General features: G+C 42.5%; 1 protein-coding gene across 1 annotated transcript in view; it reads right to left on the bottom strand.

Moving 5' to 3' along the window:
- The window catches only part of SH2D2A (SH2 domain containing 2A), a 277897-nt gene extending 273939 nt beyond the window's left edge, over positions 1-3958 (bottom strand). The window contains exon 1 of the mRNA XM_078671386.1: positions 3806-3958. Coding sequence (XP_078527512.1) covers positions 3806-3833 — 28 coding nt within the window. The 5' untranslated portion in view covers positions 3834-3958. The remainder of the gene's footprint in view (positions 1-3805) is intronic.
- Between the last annotated feature and the right edge of the window lie 11179 nt (positions 3959-15137).

Here is a 15137-nt window from a genome sequence, read left to right as displayed (position 1 = left end):
GACAATGCCCACCCCAAAGTTCTCTACGACTCGAGCCAGGGGTTCCATATAGATGTTGAACAAGGTAGGGCTCAAACTAGAGCCCTGTGGAACCCCATAGCTGATGTCGCGAGAAGATGACTTGAAGGGTGGGCAATGTATTTGGAATGATCTTTTGGAGAGAAAAGATTTAAACCAGGCAAGAGCATGATCCCTCACTCCAATGTCCGATAGTCGGGACAGCAAAGTGTCATGTAGCACAGTATCGAAAGCTGCACTTAAGTCTAACATGACAAGTGCAGCTGTCTCCCCCTCATCTACCATCTTGCGGATACACTCCGTGGAGTAGAGAACCGCGGACTCCGTGGAGTATCCAGGTCTAAAACCTGATTGTGTGGAGTGAAGTATGTTTCCTTCTTCTAAAAAAGCCATAAGTTGTACGTTGACTATTTTTTCAATGATTTTAGCACATTGTGGCAAGAGGGAGATGGGTCTAAGATTTTGATATTGGGTAACCGGAATATTAGTTTTTTTTTTGAGAGGGATGACTTGTGCTATCTTCCAAGCCTCTGGAACGTAGCATTCTTGGAAGGACAAGGTGATCAAATGTCTAATTTGATCAATAAGACCGTTATTCATGATGTCTTTAATTTTAGCTAAAGGGCACACATCATTAGGGGATCCTGAGTGGATACTATTGATAGTGTTGATCAAATTATCTTTGTCGGGAGTAGTAAAGCAAGTAAGAGTGCTCTTTTGTGTAAGGAGTGGTACCTTTCCTTCAATAATAGATTTAGAAAAAGTAGCATGTATTTTCTCAACTTTATTGACAAAGAACTCAGCTATCTGTTCACATATGTCATCAGAATATGTGTCCTGCATGTCTAAGGTGGTGGTATCTGTAAGTTCCTTATAAATGCTAAATAGTTCTTTCATGGGGTTGGTTGTCTCTTCAATTCTTGTCTGGTAGAAGGAACTTTTTACCTCTCTAACCATTTTCTGGTATGATTTTAACTCCAGTTTATATAATTCCTTGAGTTCAGGAGAATAATTTTTCCTCCACTTGCGTTCTATTGCTTTACAGTGTGTTTTCGCAAGTTTTAATTTTTCTGTGTACCAAGGTTCAGATTTGGTTCTTCTGACTGGGGGTTTGGAGGTCCACGGTGCAATAGGAAGTGGAGGCGGTGCAGGAAAGAGACATGATGTGGAATCAACACTAGCCCGTCTTGGTATTCAACAACATTAGCGTGCGTCAGTGCAGGCAGAATGCTTCAAAGAAAAGTGTGAACCCCTAAACTTAATGTTTTTACAAATTAAACACTGGATATTCATTATCTATAGAAGAAGTTCAGAATAAAGAGATGATGTGAGAATGCAAACTTCACCTACATTAAAGCTGCATTGATTGTTATTGAAATCAAGTTTAGTGGCCAGGCATTTTCTGATCTGAGCACCTCAACTTGGAATGGAATTGATCCAAAGGTAGCAAAACCTGACCATTATGAGGAAGCTAACGTAGAATTCTAGGTCACCTTCATTCCATATGGAAACAAGCATTGGTAAAACTAATAGGTCTGGTCTTGGCAGGCTGGTACAGTTCCACATTTCTTATATTTTTTATTGCAAGAATATGCAACAAAAAAGAAAAAAAAACTTTTGGTCACCTAAACGTGGCTGCCACATGCTTGCATTAAACATTTTAAATTGGTAAAAACCTTCACTAATGAAGCTGTTTTATTCGTATTGCTTTCTATAAAATCATTTCACTTGTTCCTTGTATTATATTATTATTTGTGAAGGAGGCAAAAATAAATCACCATCTAACCAAACATTTAAATTGCAGGCAGCTGCATTGTTTCAATATCAGTTAAACACTTTAGAACTTTAAAAAAGAGACAGAAAATAAACCACTTTCTAACTGGACAAAAGGAAGTGTCGGCACAACAAATTCCTGCTAATATAAAAAAAACTAAAATGAAAAAGCACACTTGGAACCATGTTTAACAATGAAGAAAAAATAACTATTTTAGGTGGATGCGAACAATGTGCAAACGCTTTGTGCAATCAGTTGACATGAAAGCAACTAGTTGGGTGAGCCAGTGGGCTCACCCATTGGCCCATTCTTTATGTTGTGGAGCCGGAAGCAAAATGTGAGTGATAATTCAACAAATCAATGGATGGTGCCTGCGGAACAAAACCTCCTCTAAATATCTATATTATGTATGAATTTCTTTGAAAGACAGTAGTTGGGCGAGACTGCCAAAGCTGTCTCAAGGATCAGAGCTAAAAAACAATTTAGGCCCTATATGTACTCACACGCCTCTACTAACACCCTGCTAGACATTCAGAAACCACAGATGTCTGTAATCCCCCGGTTTCCCTTGAATGTAGTACAATGCACTAATGATAAAACATCGATACATATATCATAAAGACTTACATTAGCTTAAAAACTGTTTTTGACGTGCCATGCAACGCAAATCAATAGAAACTGCAATGATGCAAAACACAGTATATTAATGGCTATGGTGTCTTTTTACATAACTCCAGTGGTTGGTTGTCAGGGAAAAATCAGTGCCCTTGTTATTGTTCTGCTAAGAAACATGCATCATGTAACACCTCCCTCCCATACAGAACATACTATAGCCAACATTCGTCCAAGCACCTACTCCCAAAGGCTGTCCAAGAACCAGATGTAAACCTGAGCGCTTTATGGTCTCAACAGGGGTATGAAGCGCTATAAAAATGCTCCAATACAATGCAATACATCAAGGGCCTTCTACAAAAGACCCAACAGTCCAATTTACTAATTTATCATCTTAAGACACAACTAATGCACTTCATCTTAAATAATGGGTATTTGAAAGACATGCTTGGAAAACAGTGCATGGGATGATGCGACGACCACTTGAACACGGATCACAGTAGCTCAGTGGGTCAAGGAGTTCTACCCAGAGAAGCATATGCACTGTACAGGTCACAGGTTCATAGTTCCGAGGTCGATGAAATGGCTGCTATTCAGTGAGTAATAATTGTTTTTTAAACTTTCTGTAATTTGAAAACATTTCAAACAGAGCCTAACCAAAAAAAGGTGAGCAATTTTCACATAGTGATATCTCGAAAAATTCAAGTAAGCGCAGACATGGTGTTCATATTGGGGCGGGAGGCAGAAGGAATATATTTGCAAACTAAGGGGCTGATTTACTCATCTCTTGCGTGGCCCTTGCCCACACAAATGCATAAGGGAGAGTTACTGAGCCACGCAAAGCCACATTGTGTGGCTCTGCGTGGCTAGTTAAATCCAGAGAAATGCGAAGCACGGCAAATCGCAGCGTTGCATTACTTTGCGTTGGGAAGGCGTTCCTCAGGAGGAGCATGAGCGTTCCTACATTCCTATGCATCCACCCATGGACTTTGACGCAATCCCAGATATACTAAGGGCAGTAAATCTAGGATAAAGAGGAGAAATATCTTCAATTCTCCTCGTTATTTCCTTTTTCTACCTGTTCTACATTCTGCAGGCCACATAGAAAGAGGAACATGACTCTAAGGCCGTTTTTGGTTCAGAAAGGTGTCCCTTCCTGCACAAAAGCAATCTTGCCTGCAATGCAGGTACCCACTCATTGCGCCAGCACAGGGAGGGAGCAGGAAAGAGTAATATCTAAGCAGATATGGCGCATTCCTGCTCTCTCCCTGTCACGCAGCACAGCAAGTTGTTTTACTGCGTTGCACGACTTCTTTACAAACCTGCCCCTAGGACTCATAGGCGCAGAAGCTCCTTATTCAATGGATTCATCTTTTACCCCCCTCGGTGTGGTACCCCTACCTTTTTTTGGGTTCTGTTTGAAGTCCATGCCTATGGGCTGACCTCTCAGTATGTGCCACCAACTCCACGACGCTGTCACCCCGCGCGATGCCCCTAGAAGACTGCGCGAGTCGAAATGTTACACTCTGCCAGTTCTGAGCTGCTGTTTGAACTTTTTCGACAGCCAGAAGCAGACAGGATGTGGGAAGGAACCCACAGCAGCTAATTCAAGTTGCACGCGCAAAATGGCAAACCCAGCAGCTGAACTAAGAAACAACCAAATCTGAGACTCTTCTCTACGAAGTGACGTCATGGAAATAGAAGTGCCGAGCTCACAGCATTTTTTTTTACTTTGAGGTTTCTTAAGGGAGCTAACAAACATTGTGATTCAACTGTAGTAAAACCTCTGACTCTCTCCCCGGCTGCCATCCAATGTAGGTTGTTTTCTTCAAGAATTTCATTCTCTAATTTGGACCTGCAAACGTTTTAAACACAGCCTTACTCTGAACTAAATATATGTGCCTGGTGGTAACATCATTGGTGTTGGTATAATGAGTGACTAGTGGCAGTATGCAATTACCACCCAAAAAACTCGAATTATCGACAAATATTCACAGAAGGTAACATAATTTTATGGCATGACAGGAGGCTAGCATTATGCATAACACTTTTATTCACCTCTTTTGAGCAGCAAATGCTTGAAAGAATCCTCAGAGTAGAACTTAAAACACCAAATAATAGGAATAGAACTTTAAGGTCCCATATAATGCTGGCGTCCGCCATCTTCTCCCTTTTTTGTTTGCTGCTTCTCAGTAGATGAGCACTAATTTGATTAGTGGATATTTGGACAGTGAGTGTGGAGGTTAATATTTGTAAAGATTCCAATTTATGGGCCAATTGTGTTTATTGTTTGTAAGGTTTATCTGTGTTAAAGTATAATAGTCCTTGTAAAGTTAAAAAATGGGGAGGAAAATGGGTCGCTTAATAAGGGAAGCCCATTTTTCAAAATTTTGGCGGATGTGTAAATGGTAAGGTAAGTATTTGGAGCATTTTGCCAAAATTAACAGTTTGAAGGGGAATAGAGCAGTTGGTAGACCAGCTTACCGTTTGGTGCATGAGGCTTCACCGTAGCGAGGAGTGTGAGGCTTCAGTTATGGTCCGGTGACCATTTTCTAATTAAAGCGTTGTGCGTGTTAGTGCCAGCGCCAGGAAACCTCCGGTGTCAGTGCGCTCTATAAATTTAGCCTAACATTAACAGTGCGCATTTTCATAGACGCGAGCCTCGGAGTACAGAGGCAGTCAAAAGCAATCTTTTTTAGATGGTGTGCAAATATGAGCTGGGTAAATTTAATTGTTTAAGAAGACAAAGTCTAAAATAAACACTTTTAGGTTTTTTAACATGAGTGAGATTCCATTCGGAAGTGCCATTTTGAATTTGGCATTTTTGGTGATATTCCTAATTTATTTCTATTGATTGTTGGGCATGTTTCAGAGTCCCTGTGACGTTCTTAAGCAACAAATTGTGCCGTTTTAGTAACGGCAAGTGTTATCAGAGTGCATATCATTTTTAAGGAATTTTAGGAATTTGGGCAGTAGGTAGTAGCCTTGGGGGTTTTAATAAAGGGAGTTACTTTACAGTATTAGAGAGCTGGAGGAGTAGGAGTTGTTTAAGGTTTGTAATAAGTTTGTGAGAAAGATTAGGAGCATAGTACAATAGTCAGTGAGGTCAGCAATGACCAATATAACAAGCATTTACAATGCAATGCTTTCGCCTTTGGAAAAGTTAGAGCTATTGGCATTGTAAATGACAAAATTTGTATTTATGTGTTGGTTTTGAAAACAGATAAATAAATGGCATTGTCATTTCCATTGCCATTAGCTTAATCTCTCGCAAATGTGAGACCTATTGTACCCTACGGACGAGCTCAGCAGACAGCAATAAAACCACACAGACCCTAGCCCTTCAGTAGAAAGTCACTGCTGTGAGTGGGAACATTAACTCTATTTATAACAGGTAAATTCACACTTTTACGCCTCAAACAGGATCCTTATTCACAGAGTAATTAAGTGGACACACATGTAGCACGCCACCTACAGACCAAACGATAATAGGAATATATAGGTAATATATGCAAAGTGTAGGGACTATGGCGACCTCCAAACTGGAGAGAACCTGCATACTTGTGGACTTCTATAATAAACTCTATACAGCAGAACAGGTCAACACTCCATCCCAATCCAACTATCCGGCAGGGATGGATCTTCCACAGATAGCAGAGGCCCAAAATGAAAGACTGGGAGAACTCATTTGGAAAACAATCTGGGAAGTCATTTCGGCATCTGGGACATAATGCCACTGTTCCCAGGCACATTTTAACCAGCCATGCAAAAGACAAAAAGGTGCAGCTCAATTAATTAATACACTGTGTGAATGAAAAGCGCTAATTTCTATTTTCAGTTTTAGCATATTTTAGAATCCTCGACCATCCCTTATCAGGGATATCTTCCCTAAGCTTTTGATCCCACATAGCTTTCGGTGAGGTTTTAGGAAAGTAAAATGCAGGTGCCAGCTCCTGTTGCATCAATGTCACTGCCTTATGCTGTAGCTCCAGCACACCTTTCGACACCTACTGGCACAAAGACCCTTCACAAGTGTCCCGACCACAATAATGTTATTACTGGTGCAAAACCAGGGACTGAAACCACCTGCTTCCTTCCCCCAGGTCACCAAAGAGCCAACAATCAGTCGCAACTTTAAACCAATCACCCAGTGAACCACCAGGAGTTTGAAGTCTCGAATCTTGTGACCAAGTGAGTAGTTCTACCGCCAAACACCAGCGTCATAACCAACAATTACAATTTTTATGGCATGGTAGGGGGAAAGACAGCATTCTATTTATCCTTGGGCAGAGAAGGAACTCTACTCTGTCTCAGCAGCAAAATTCAGCTGCCAGTGGAAAGGTCTCTGATCAGGGAGAGAGAGCAAAGAAAGACAGCAGTCAGATAAAGGTGCTCCGGTGAAGAGCTAAACCACTGCTGTACAAACAACGTGAACTGAATGGAAACGAACATCAAAGATATGAATTATTCATTTACAAAATGACGTGTATCCATGCATTTTCAGCAAACTAAAATTAATTGCTGACAAAAGTTGCCACTAGTGACTGGTTAAGCCGATGTGGGCTCAGTTAAAGCAGAAGCAGCCCTATTTCCCTCTAACAAGCATTCGGCAGCCACAACCTGGCTTCGATTCAGAGCACGAATAATAACCCTTACAACCACCACAAAAGAAAAGAAGAGCAGTATTTCTTAACTTGCAACTGTATAAGCTGTGCTTATACTACAAATGGTAGAAAAAGAAACATGCTTACACGCGGCTCTTAACGTAACAGCTGACACAAACATTGAATGGTTCAGAAGACCAATAAAAATGCAGTTAAAAGCTTAGCTTTGCTGCTAATGCACAAGTCAACCAACAGGCCGATGGAAATATCTGAGGTCACATCTGCGTCTAAGTGCTACAAAGATAAACGCAACACAGCCTTATGCAAATTTCAAGTTATGCCATGGTTCTTAGAAGAGACCTATTATGCGAGTGCATGCGTTAGGGCTGCCGCTTCCATTTGCATACAGCAGGCCGTCAGGGCTTACAGTTGCACAGTAGGTCAGGTTTTCGATATCCAAAAGTGAATGGCATGAATTTAAAGTACAACAATGTCCTACGGGGTGTTCACAGGGTGTGGGACTACTGACAGTCCCTAGGGGAGTGACCACACGTCCATAGGCTATACAGAAACAGCCTTGCAAAGGGACGGCACACGGAGAGCGGGAGGGGGGACGGGCACACGGAGAGTGGGAGGGGGGACGGCACACGGAGAGCGGGAGGGGGGACGGGCACGCGGAGAGCGGGAGGGGGGATGGGCACGCGGAGAGCGGGAGGGGGGACGGGCACACGGAGAGCGGGAGGGGGGACGGGCACACGGAGAGCGGGAGGGGGGGACACAGAGGAGGCCGGACAGCAGCAAGCACTCACCAGAGGTCGGGGCAAATGACAAAATGAAAGGCGGCCAAAAAAAAAAAAAACACACGCCCACAGCCGCATGACGTGTCCAAAGGGGCCGGATGAGTAAAATTCTCAGAAACGCCCACGAGTCGCCTCGCAGGATGACGGACGCCTCTGTTTGCCAATGGCTAGCGTCCATTTATGGAGCTAGCCAATGGGAAACAGAGGCGGGATGAACATCCATACTGTAAACAAAAGTTTTCGCCAGGGCGGAGCACTGCGTGCTACGGCCAGGCGAAACCTAAAAAGGAGTCATGCTGATGAGGAGGATGAGTATTTTTCGATTTCTGGTGAGCAAAGAGCTTACAGAGGACCTGGGGGGCAATACTTTGGAAAAAGAAAGCATTTTGAGCATACTGCAGAGGAAAGAGGAGTCCTAAGTGCTCACAAACAGTGGGTGCTCATGGCAACACTTCTGAAAAATGATGATTTCTATGAGTTCAAATATTTGATTTAAATTATAAAGATGATTTGGAAGATGATTTTGACGGTAGTGAGAATAACGGGAGCAAAGATGACAGGATAGTAGCACAGGTACAGAGGCTACCTGGGAATCCTGGGAATGTAATTTTGAGTAGCAGGTGACAAGAGAAGTCACACTGCAGAAGGTTACTCGTCTGTTGTCATAATACTGAAAAGCTAGGGAGGGCTAGCAGTGTTATATTAGGGACTATATCGTATAAAAGTAGAGTGCGAGTGATAGCAGTGGGTTCACTGGTGAAACTTTGGTCTTATTTCCCAAAAGGGGTATGATTGAAGAAGTAACAGGTTCTCCCGAGCTTGAATGAAGGGTAAACAGGGGTGTTACTCGCAGTGAAAAAAAGTAATTCCTTGCTTCAGAATAAGTTGAAAAACTATCCTTTGTTAGTGGAGCAGACAGAGTAGCGGTGTTTTTATGTTGTTACTAACAAATTTTTATTAAGAAAAGTTAAAGTAATACGTTTTCGTATTATCTTGTTAAGGGAGGGTCAGTCGCAGGAATTATACTGACATCACAGAGCTGCTGCACTGGGATTGGTTGAAGCAGCGGGCGTGAGAAGGGAGCAGATTGTAAAGGGAGGGTCAGTCGCAGGAACAATACTGACGTCATAAAAGGCCGTGCTAGTATTGGTTAGTCGAGCAGTGTGAGTATGAGATCTGATTGGTTGGTAGATAGAAGCTGTGTTAGAATTGGTTAGTAGATTGACTAACTGAGTCTGTTAACCCGACATTGGTAAATTATGGGGTGTGATCATGTAGGGACCCAAGGGGAAATAATCCCTGATGAAGAAAATATTTATGAGGCCCCTGAGGGAGGACTGATTGATAATTTTTCTGTAAATCTTAATACCCTTATGGAAACCGAGCAGATCATAGTAAGTGATAGCGCCCCTATAATAAGTAGTTTTAAAATTTTGTCTTGGAATATAGCAGGCCTTACAAAAAAATGACTGGAACCAGATTGGTAAAATTATATACATAAATTCGACATATGCCTCTTTCAAGAGACATGGGCCTTGGAATCATTATTTAAAGTGGGTTACCGAACAGTTAGCACTGCAGCAACCCACCTTAATAAAGGTAGACCTTCGGGTGGGCTCTTAATTTGGATTAGGAACCAAATAGATGAAGTATGGACAGGCTTGCGTGATATTCAGGGATTCATTTTAAAATTCCCCAACAAATCTACTCTTCTACTCTTTAATATATATATAAGACCACGTGACCTTTCTAAGGAAACTCCGCTAATTACCCATCTAACTGGGATTATCGATTCTTCTACCAACGATGGTCCTATTCTAATTGGCGGCGATTTTAATTGTTGCTATTAACCCCTACGGGGCATGGCAACAATAACTGAGGAAAAAGATCAAGCATTAGGTATCCCGCAGTTAAGTACTGAGAAATTACCAAATTAGCAAGGTGTACTGCCTCAGCCCTCCAGATTTTTAATTTTATCATAGAAAAGGTTTACGGGCGTGTAATGGTAGGTGCCCATCGGATATTGAGCGAACAAATACCTTTACAAGGGGCCAAGCGCTTTCACCAATAGATTACATTATGATAAGCGCTACACATTGGGGGCATATGATTGATTTTAGAGTAGAGGAAAGGAGGGAAAGTGATCACTTCCCCCTATGTCTATCGCTAGAAGCCAAACACTTCCAGCTCCAGAATTGCCTAGGCATGCAAGGACTACAGCCTATGCTGTGTAATAATAGGAGGGCTGTTAGATGGCCGACAATTCTAGGGAAAATTGAACCGTTTACTTTTATTTATAATATGTTTAGCGATCTTTTATCTCTTTTTTTTCTAATGATGATTCAAACCCAATTTTAATCACTCAAATCCACTCTATGTTAGTGGAAAAAATTGAACCCTTCCTCACTAGAGCAGCAATGGGTAAACGTTCTCCCAAGAACAAGTTGAAACTAGCTAACCCCATGTTTAACGAAGCGTGTAGAACCGCCAAAAAAGTTTAATTAAAACTTTGCGTTGTAAAGAACCAGCTTCAATTAGGCAAGCAAGGAATAATTATAGCCGGATCTTAAAGATAGAACGCAAACGATGGGAGGATGCAGGCTGGGAAGATTTGTTAGCCGCACTAAGGGCAAGAAACCATTCACTATTTTGGCGGATCATTGCAAATGGTACTAAGTCTAGTTAGCCTGCCCAGGACTAATATTTGTCTCCTACTATCTGGTTTAAACACTTTACACATTTATATGCACCTGAGGAATTGACATTAAGTCAGAACCCATGTATAATTAGTGAGTTGATAAAATCCAATGACATTGCTCCACTAAATTTTGCTATTACAGAAAGCAAGCAGGCTATAGTATCAATTAAGGCATCGAAAGCTCCAGGGCCCGAAAATGTCCAGGGGGATCTTTTTAGACATGACCCAGATGTATGGGTACCGTACATGAATCTACTGTGCAATGCAATAAGTAGTGGTCAGCCCATCCCTGCGTCATGGAAGGGCGTGGTGATTGTCCCTATACACAAGAAGGGTTGTAGAGACAATCCCACCAACTATAGGCCGATCAGCCTGATAGATATTAACCCAAAAATATATGCTAAGCAGCTCATGGAAAGGTTAAATGACTGCCTAACAGATAATGATATACTGTCCCCTTACCAGGCTGGGTTCAGAAAAAGAATTAGCACCATAGATCTGGTGTTCAGGTTGCTAACCATTGCCTGGAAATACACTAAATTAAGATCGGGCAGTTTGTATGTGGCCTTTATTGATTTTAAGGCCGCATTTGACCTAGTACCAAGAGATCTGTTGTGGGTAAATCTGCTAAAACAAGGTGTCCCTTGCAACTGATAAGACTCCACGAAAATAACTATGCACAAGTTCGTTGGGGTCTAGGTGGGGAATTAACTTAGGAGATCCTGGTGAGGAGAGGTGTGCGCCAGGGGTGCGTCCTCGCACCGACTCTGTTCCTCCTTTACATCAATGATATGGTAGACTCCTTATTGAACTCAAACCATGATTCGCCTACGTTAGGTGGTTCCCACGTGTATGCTCTTACTTTTGCGGACGACACTATTTTGCTTTCGCAAACCCCCAGGGGGCTTCAGAATCTCCTTAACAAGCTGGATGAGTACTGTATAGAAAAAGGCCTGGAAATAAATCCTTCAAAAACTAAATATATGTGCATCAGGCCCCATAAAAGTTTTAAAAATATTATCACACTAAACTGTGCAGCAATAGAGCGGGTTAATAAGTTTGCTTACTTAGGAGTGACCCTAGATTCTAAGCTTTCTTGGTGTCCCCACATTAGGAAATCAGGAATGGTTTTAACCCAAAACTCAGTGCCCATCCTGAAAAAACTCCATGCCACCTACACTAAATCTATCACCCCGGCATTGGAGGTATAGAAATCAAAGGCTCAAACTGCTGCCCTTTATGGTTCTGAATTGTGGAGCAGAGAGCAAATGCCTGCGATTACCACAGGGGAAAATAGGGTCTTACGGGCATTGATCCCCTTGCCCCAAAACACCCCGATGATTCCGTACGTATATAACCTAGGGTTAAAACGTATTGAGGACAGAGCAGTTTTGATGACCCTATTATACTGGATCAGATTATGGGCTGCTGAAGACCTTTTTATTTACAGACAGGTACTAAAAGAACTAATTGCACTAGATATACATGTATCCTTCCCTTGGCTGGCTAACGTATGCAGATGGCTAATAGATCTGGGGCTCAGCGAGTTCTGGCTCCATCCAGAAAAATTGACTCTTAGTTTAAAAAAGGAACTTAAGAGGATTTATTGGAGCCAGGCTGTATTAAAAGTAGCATCGAATAGCAGCGCTGGCCCACTTACGAATGACTACCTGTTGGTTAAATCTGTCCCTTGTTTTGAGGTTTTCCTTGATCAAATAGAACCTCAACTTGCAAAAATATTGTACCTAAAATAAAGGTACTGGACTCTTTTAGTTAGATCTTGTACAGCCAGGTGGGGAAACCCTCGCAACGGGGAGGAAGATAACAAGTGTATAATGTGCCAGCTGTCTACAAAGGAAAGCATAGCTCATGGTCTTCTATTCTGTCCTATTTACATGAAAGCTAGACAGAAATTGATTGCACCGCTAGGGAGGAAGATGGGTGTGAGAAGATACATGGAATTGTGGCGTATTTTAAAAACTGATAATACCCAGCTTGTGGTTTTTGGAGTCTCGAGATTCTTATTGGCTGCTAATTATATTAGAATGAAGAAGGGTCTGAAATTTTAAATAGGACTGTTATTTTTAATAGATTTGAAAACATAAAGATCGCACTTTCTTCTAGTTGTAAATTTTTACTGTATACAGTACTTATATTTTATCATAAAACTAGCAGCCCGCCCCAGCGTTGCCCGGGGCAGAAGGGGGCTGGGGGCAACATTTCAGGCTTGCGGCCCCTCCCGCCCCGGCCCCCTCCCGCCCAGAACACTTACATTTTTCACTTTGAATGCACTATAAAGAAAGCTGAAAACGTGACACTTTTGTAATCCCAAACAATAAATCGATCTCCTACTCTGTTACCCTTTAAAAGAGCACCATACCGCCGTGGCTTTCAGGCTTGCAGGCCCTCCCGCCCCGGCCTCCTCCCGCCCAGAACACTTACATTTTTCACTTTGACTGCACTATAAAGAAAGCTGAAAACGTGACACTTTTGTAATCCCAAACAATAAATCGATCTGATAATGACAAATGGGTAGAGAGTAAGCGAGGAAGACATTTCCTTGTCATGCGTGCGGAAAGCATGGACACTGGAAGAAAAAGTGTAAAAATGTCCAGAATAAAAATGGGGCAAATCAAAATTCAAATCCGCAGATGCAGAATGAAGTGGTTGTGAAACATCAACAGCAGCAGCAGGTAGTTACTCCACAGTATCAGGTGCCACAAGCTCCTATGCCAAACCATGTGAACATTGAAAAATACAGTGCGAACACCGGATTTCACAGAGAAAGCGGTAAGAATACCTCTATGGTTTCACAATATCTTTTTCAGAACGATGAAGATGACTCGGACTAAACGCAATGACGGTGCCTGAGGGGGGAGGAAGAGGAGTGCGTGCTTGGCGCATCCTTGCTGGTAAATCAGATAGGTCCATTTATTGATGGGAAAGTGGAAGGATGTGACATCACTTTTCTATTGGACACTGGTGCTACCCGGTCTACTGTGAGAACAGCAGACATCCCAAACCTACCCCTCTCTGGAGAGACTATCCAAGTTGTAGGAGTATCAAACAAACAGATTAGAACCCCAGTTACAAGACCAATGGAAGTACAACGCGTCAACAGAGGGTCTCCAAACAACAAAAAACAAGGCAAACTGGGACACATTTGAATTATACGACCAGGAAAAGATCGCCAAAACGCTGGCGGAACTTAGACCAAACAACCACTATCAAGACCCTCTACCTGGAAAGTGTGTAAGAGAAATCAGCCACACTCTAGTTCCAATCTGGACTGAGATAATAAATGCCTCACTTGCACAAGGGATCCTCCCTGACTGCCTAAAAACAGGGCAGGTAGTGCCCATCATCAAAAAACCGACAGCTGATGCAACAGACCCAAATAACTATCGACCAGTGACTAACATCCCTCTACTGGCCAAACTCATTGAGAAATGCGTGCAGGGCCAACTAAGCCAACACATCGCTAAGTTCTCGCTATTAGATGAATGCCAATCAGGTTTCAGAACAGGGCACAGTACTGAAACTGTGATTCTGCATATTGTCGATGACGCCCTACAAGCCCTAGACCGAAATCAAACATGCATACTGATCCTTCTAGACCTGTCATCAGCATTCGACACGGTAAAGCACGAAGTACTAATGACCAGGCTACAAGACAGGATGGGCTTGTCCGGAAACGTGCTGAAATGGTTCAATTCTTTCCTACAGAACAGGACTCAGCGATTCCAGGTTAACCAAGCAATCTCTTCCCCGAGCCCCAATACAATCGGGGTCCCACAAGGCTCAACGTTATCCCCTGATCTATTCAACTTGTATGTAGAACCTCTCACAGAGATCCTTCAAAAATCACAGATATCCTTTCATATGTATGCAGATGACACGCAAATATACATGAAGATCGCCTCCCTTGAGGACATTGACCGAATAAACAAGACACTAAAGAGAGCCTTGCAATGGTTAACAATGAACGATCTGAAACTAAACGCCCAGAAAACAGAATTCCTGCTAATCTCACCGACAAGGAGCCAATCTGAAGTTAAGGAATGGACTAAACTGGTGACGGCGCTAAAGTGCACCCCGACCCTAGTTAACTCAGCTAAATCACTAGGAATCACACTAGATGAAAACCTCGACATGAAAGAACATATTAACTCAATGGCCAAGAGCGCCCGCTTCCACTTGAATTATTTAAGAAAACTGAAACTCTTTATCTCAGTGATGGATCTAAAACTGGCTATCCAATCACTAGTTATCTCGAGGATCGAATACGGCTGCACCACATTAGCTGGCCTACCGAAAACATCCATAGCACCACTAAAAGCCTGCCTCAACGCAGCGGCTAGACTCATTACGGGAACGAAGAAATTCGATCACATATCTCCTCACCTGAAAGCACTAAACTGGCTACCTTACGAGGCCAGAATTCAAATGAAGATGGCCTGTATTACACATAAAGCGGTTCACTACAACATGCCTAGATACCTAACCAAGAAACTTAAGCTATCAGGAGGTAACAGACCAACTAGAAGCGCAAAAGAGTTACTATTGCGACCAGCCTTTTTCCACAAGATAAAGACCTACAACAGAGCATTCTCCGGAGCTGCCCCCAGAAT

This window comes from Lissotriton helveticus, chromosome 12, assembly GCF_964261635.1.
Source record: "Lissotriton helveticus chromosome 12, aLisHel1.1, whole genome shotgun sequence".
Lineage (NCBI taxonomy): Eukaryota > Metazoa > Chordata > Amphibia > Caudata > Salamandridae > Lissotriton > Lissotriton helveticus.
The sequence above is the reverse complement of the archived record's forward strand: the minus strand, read 5'-3'. Positions and strand labels throughout refer to the sequence as shown.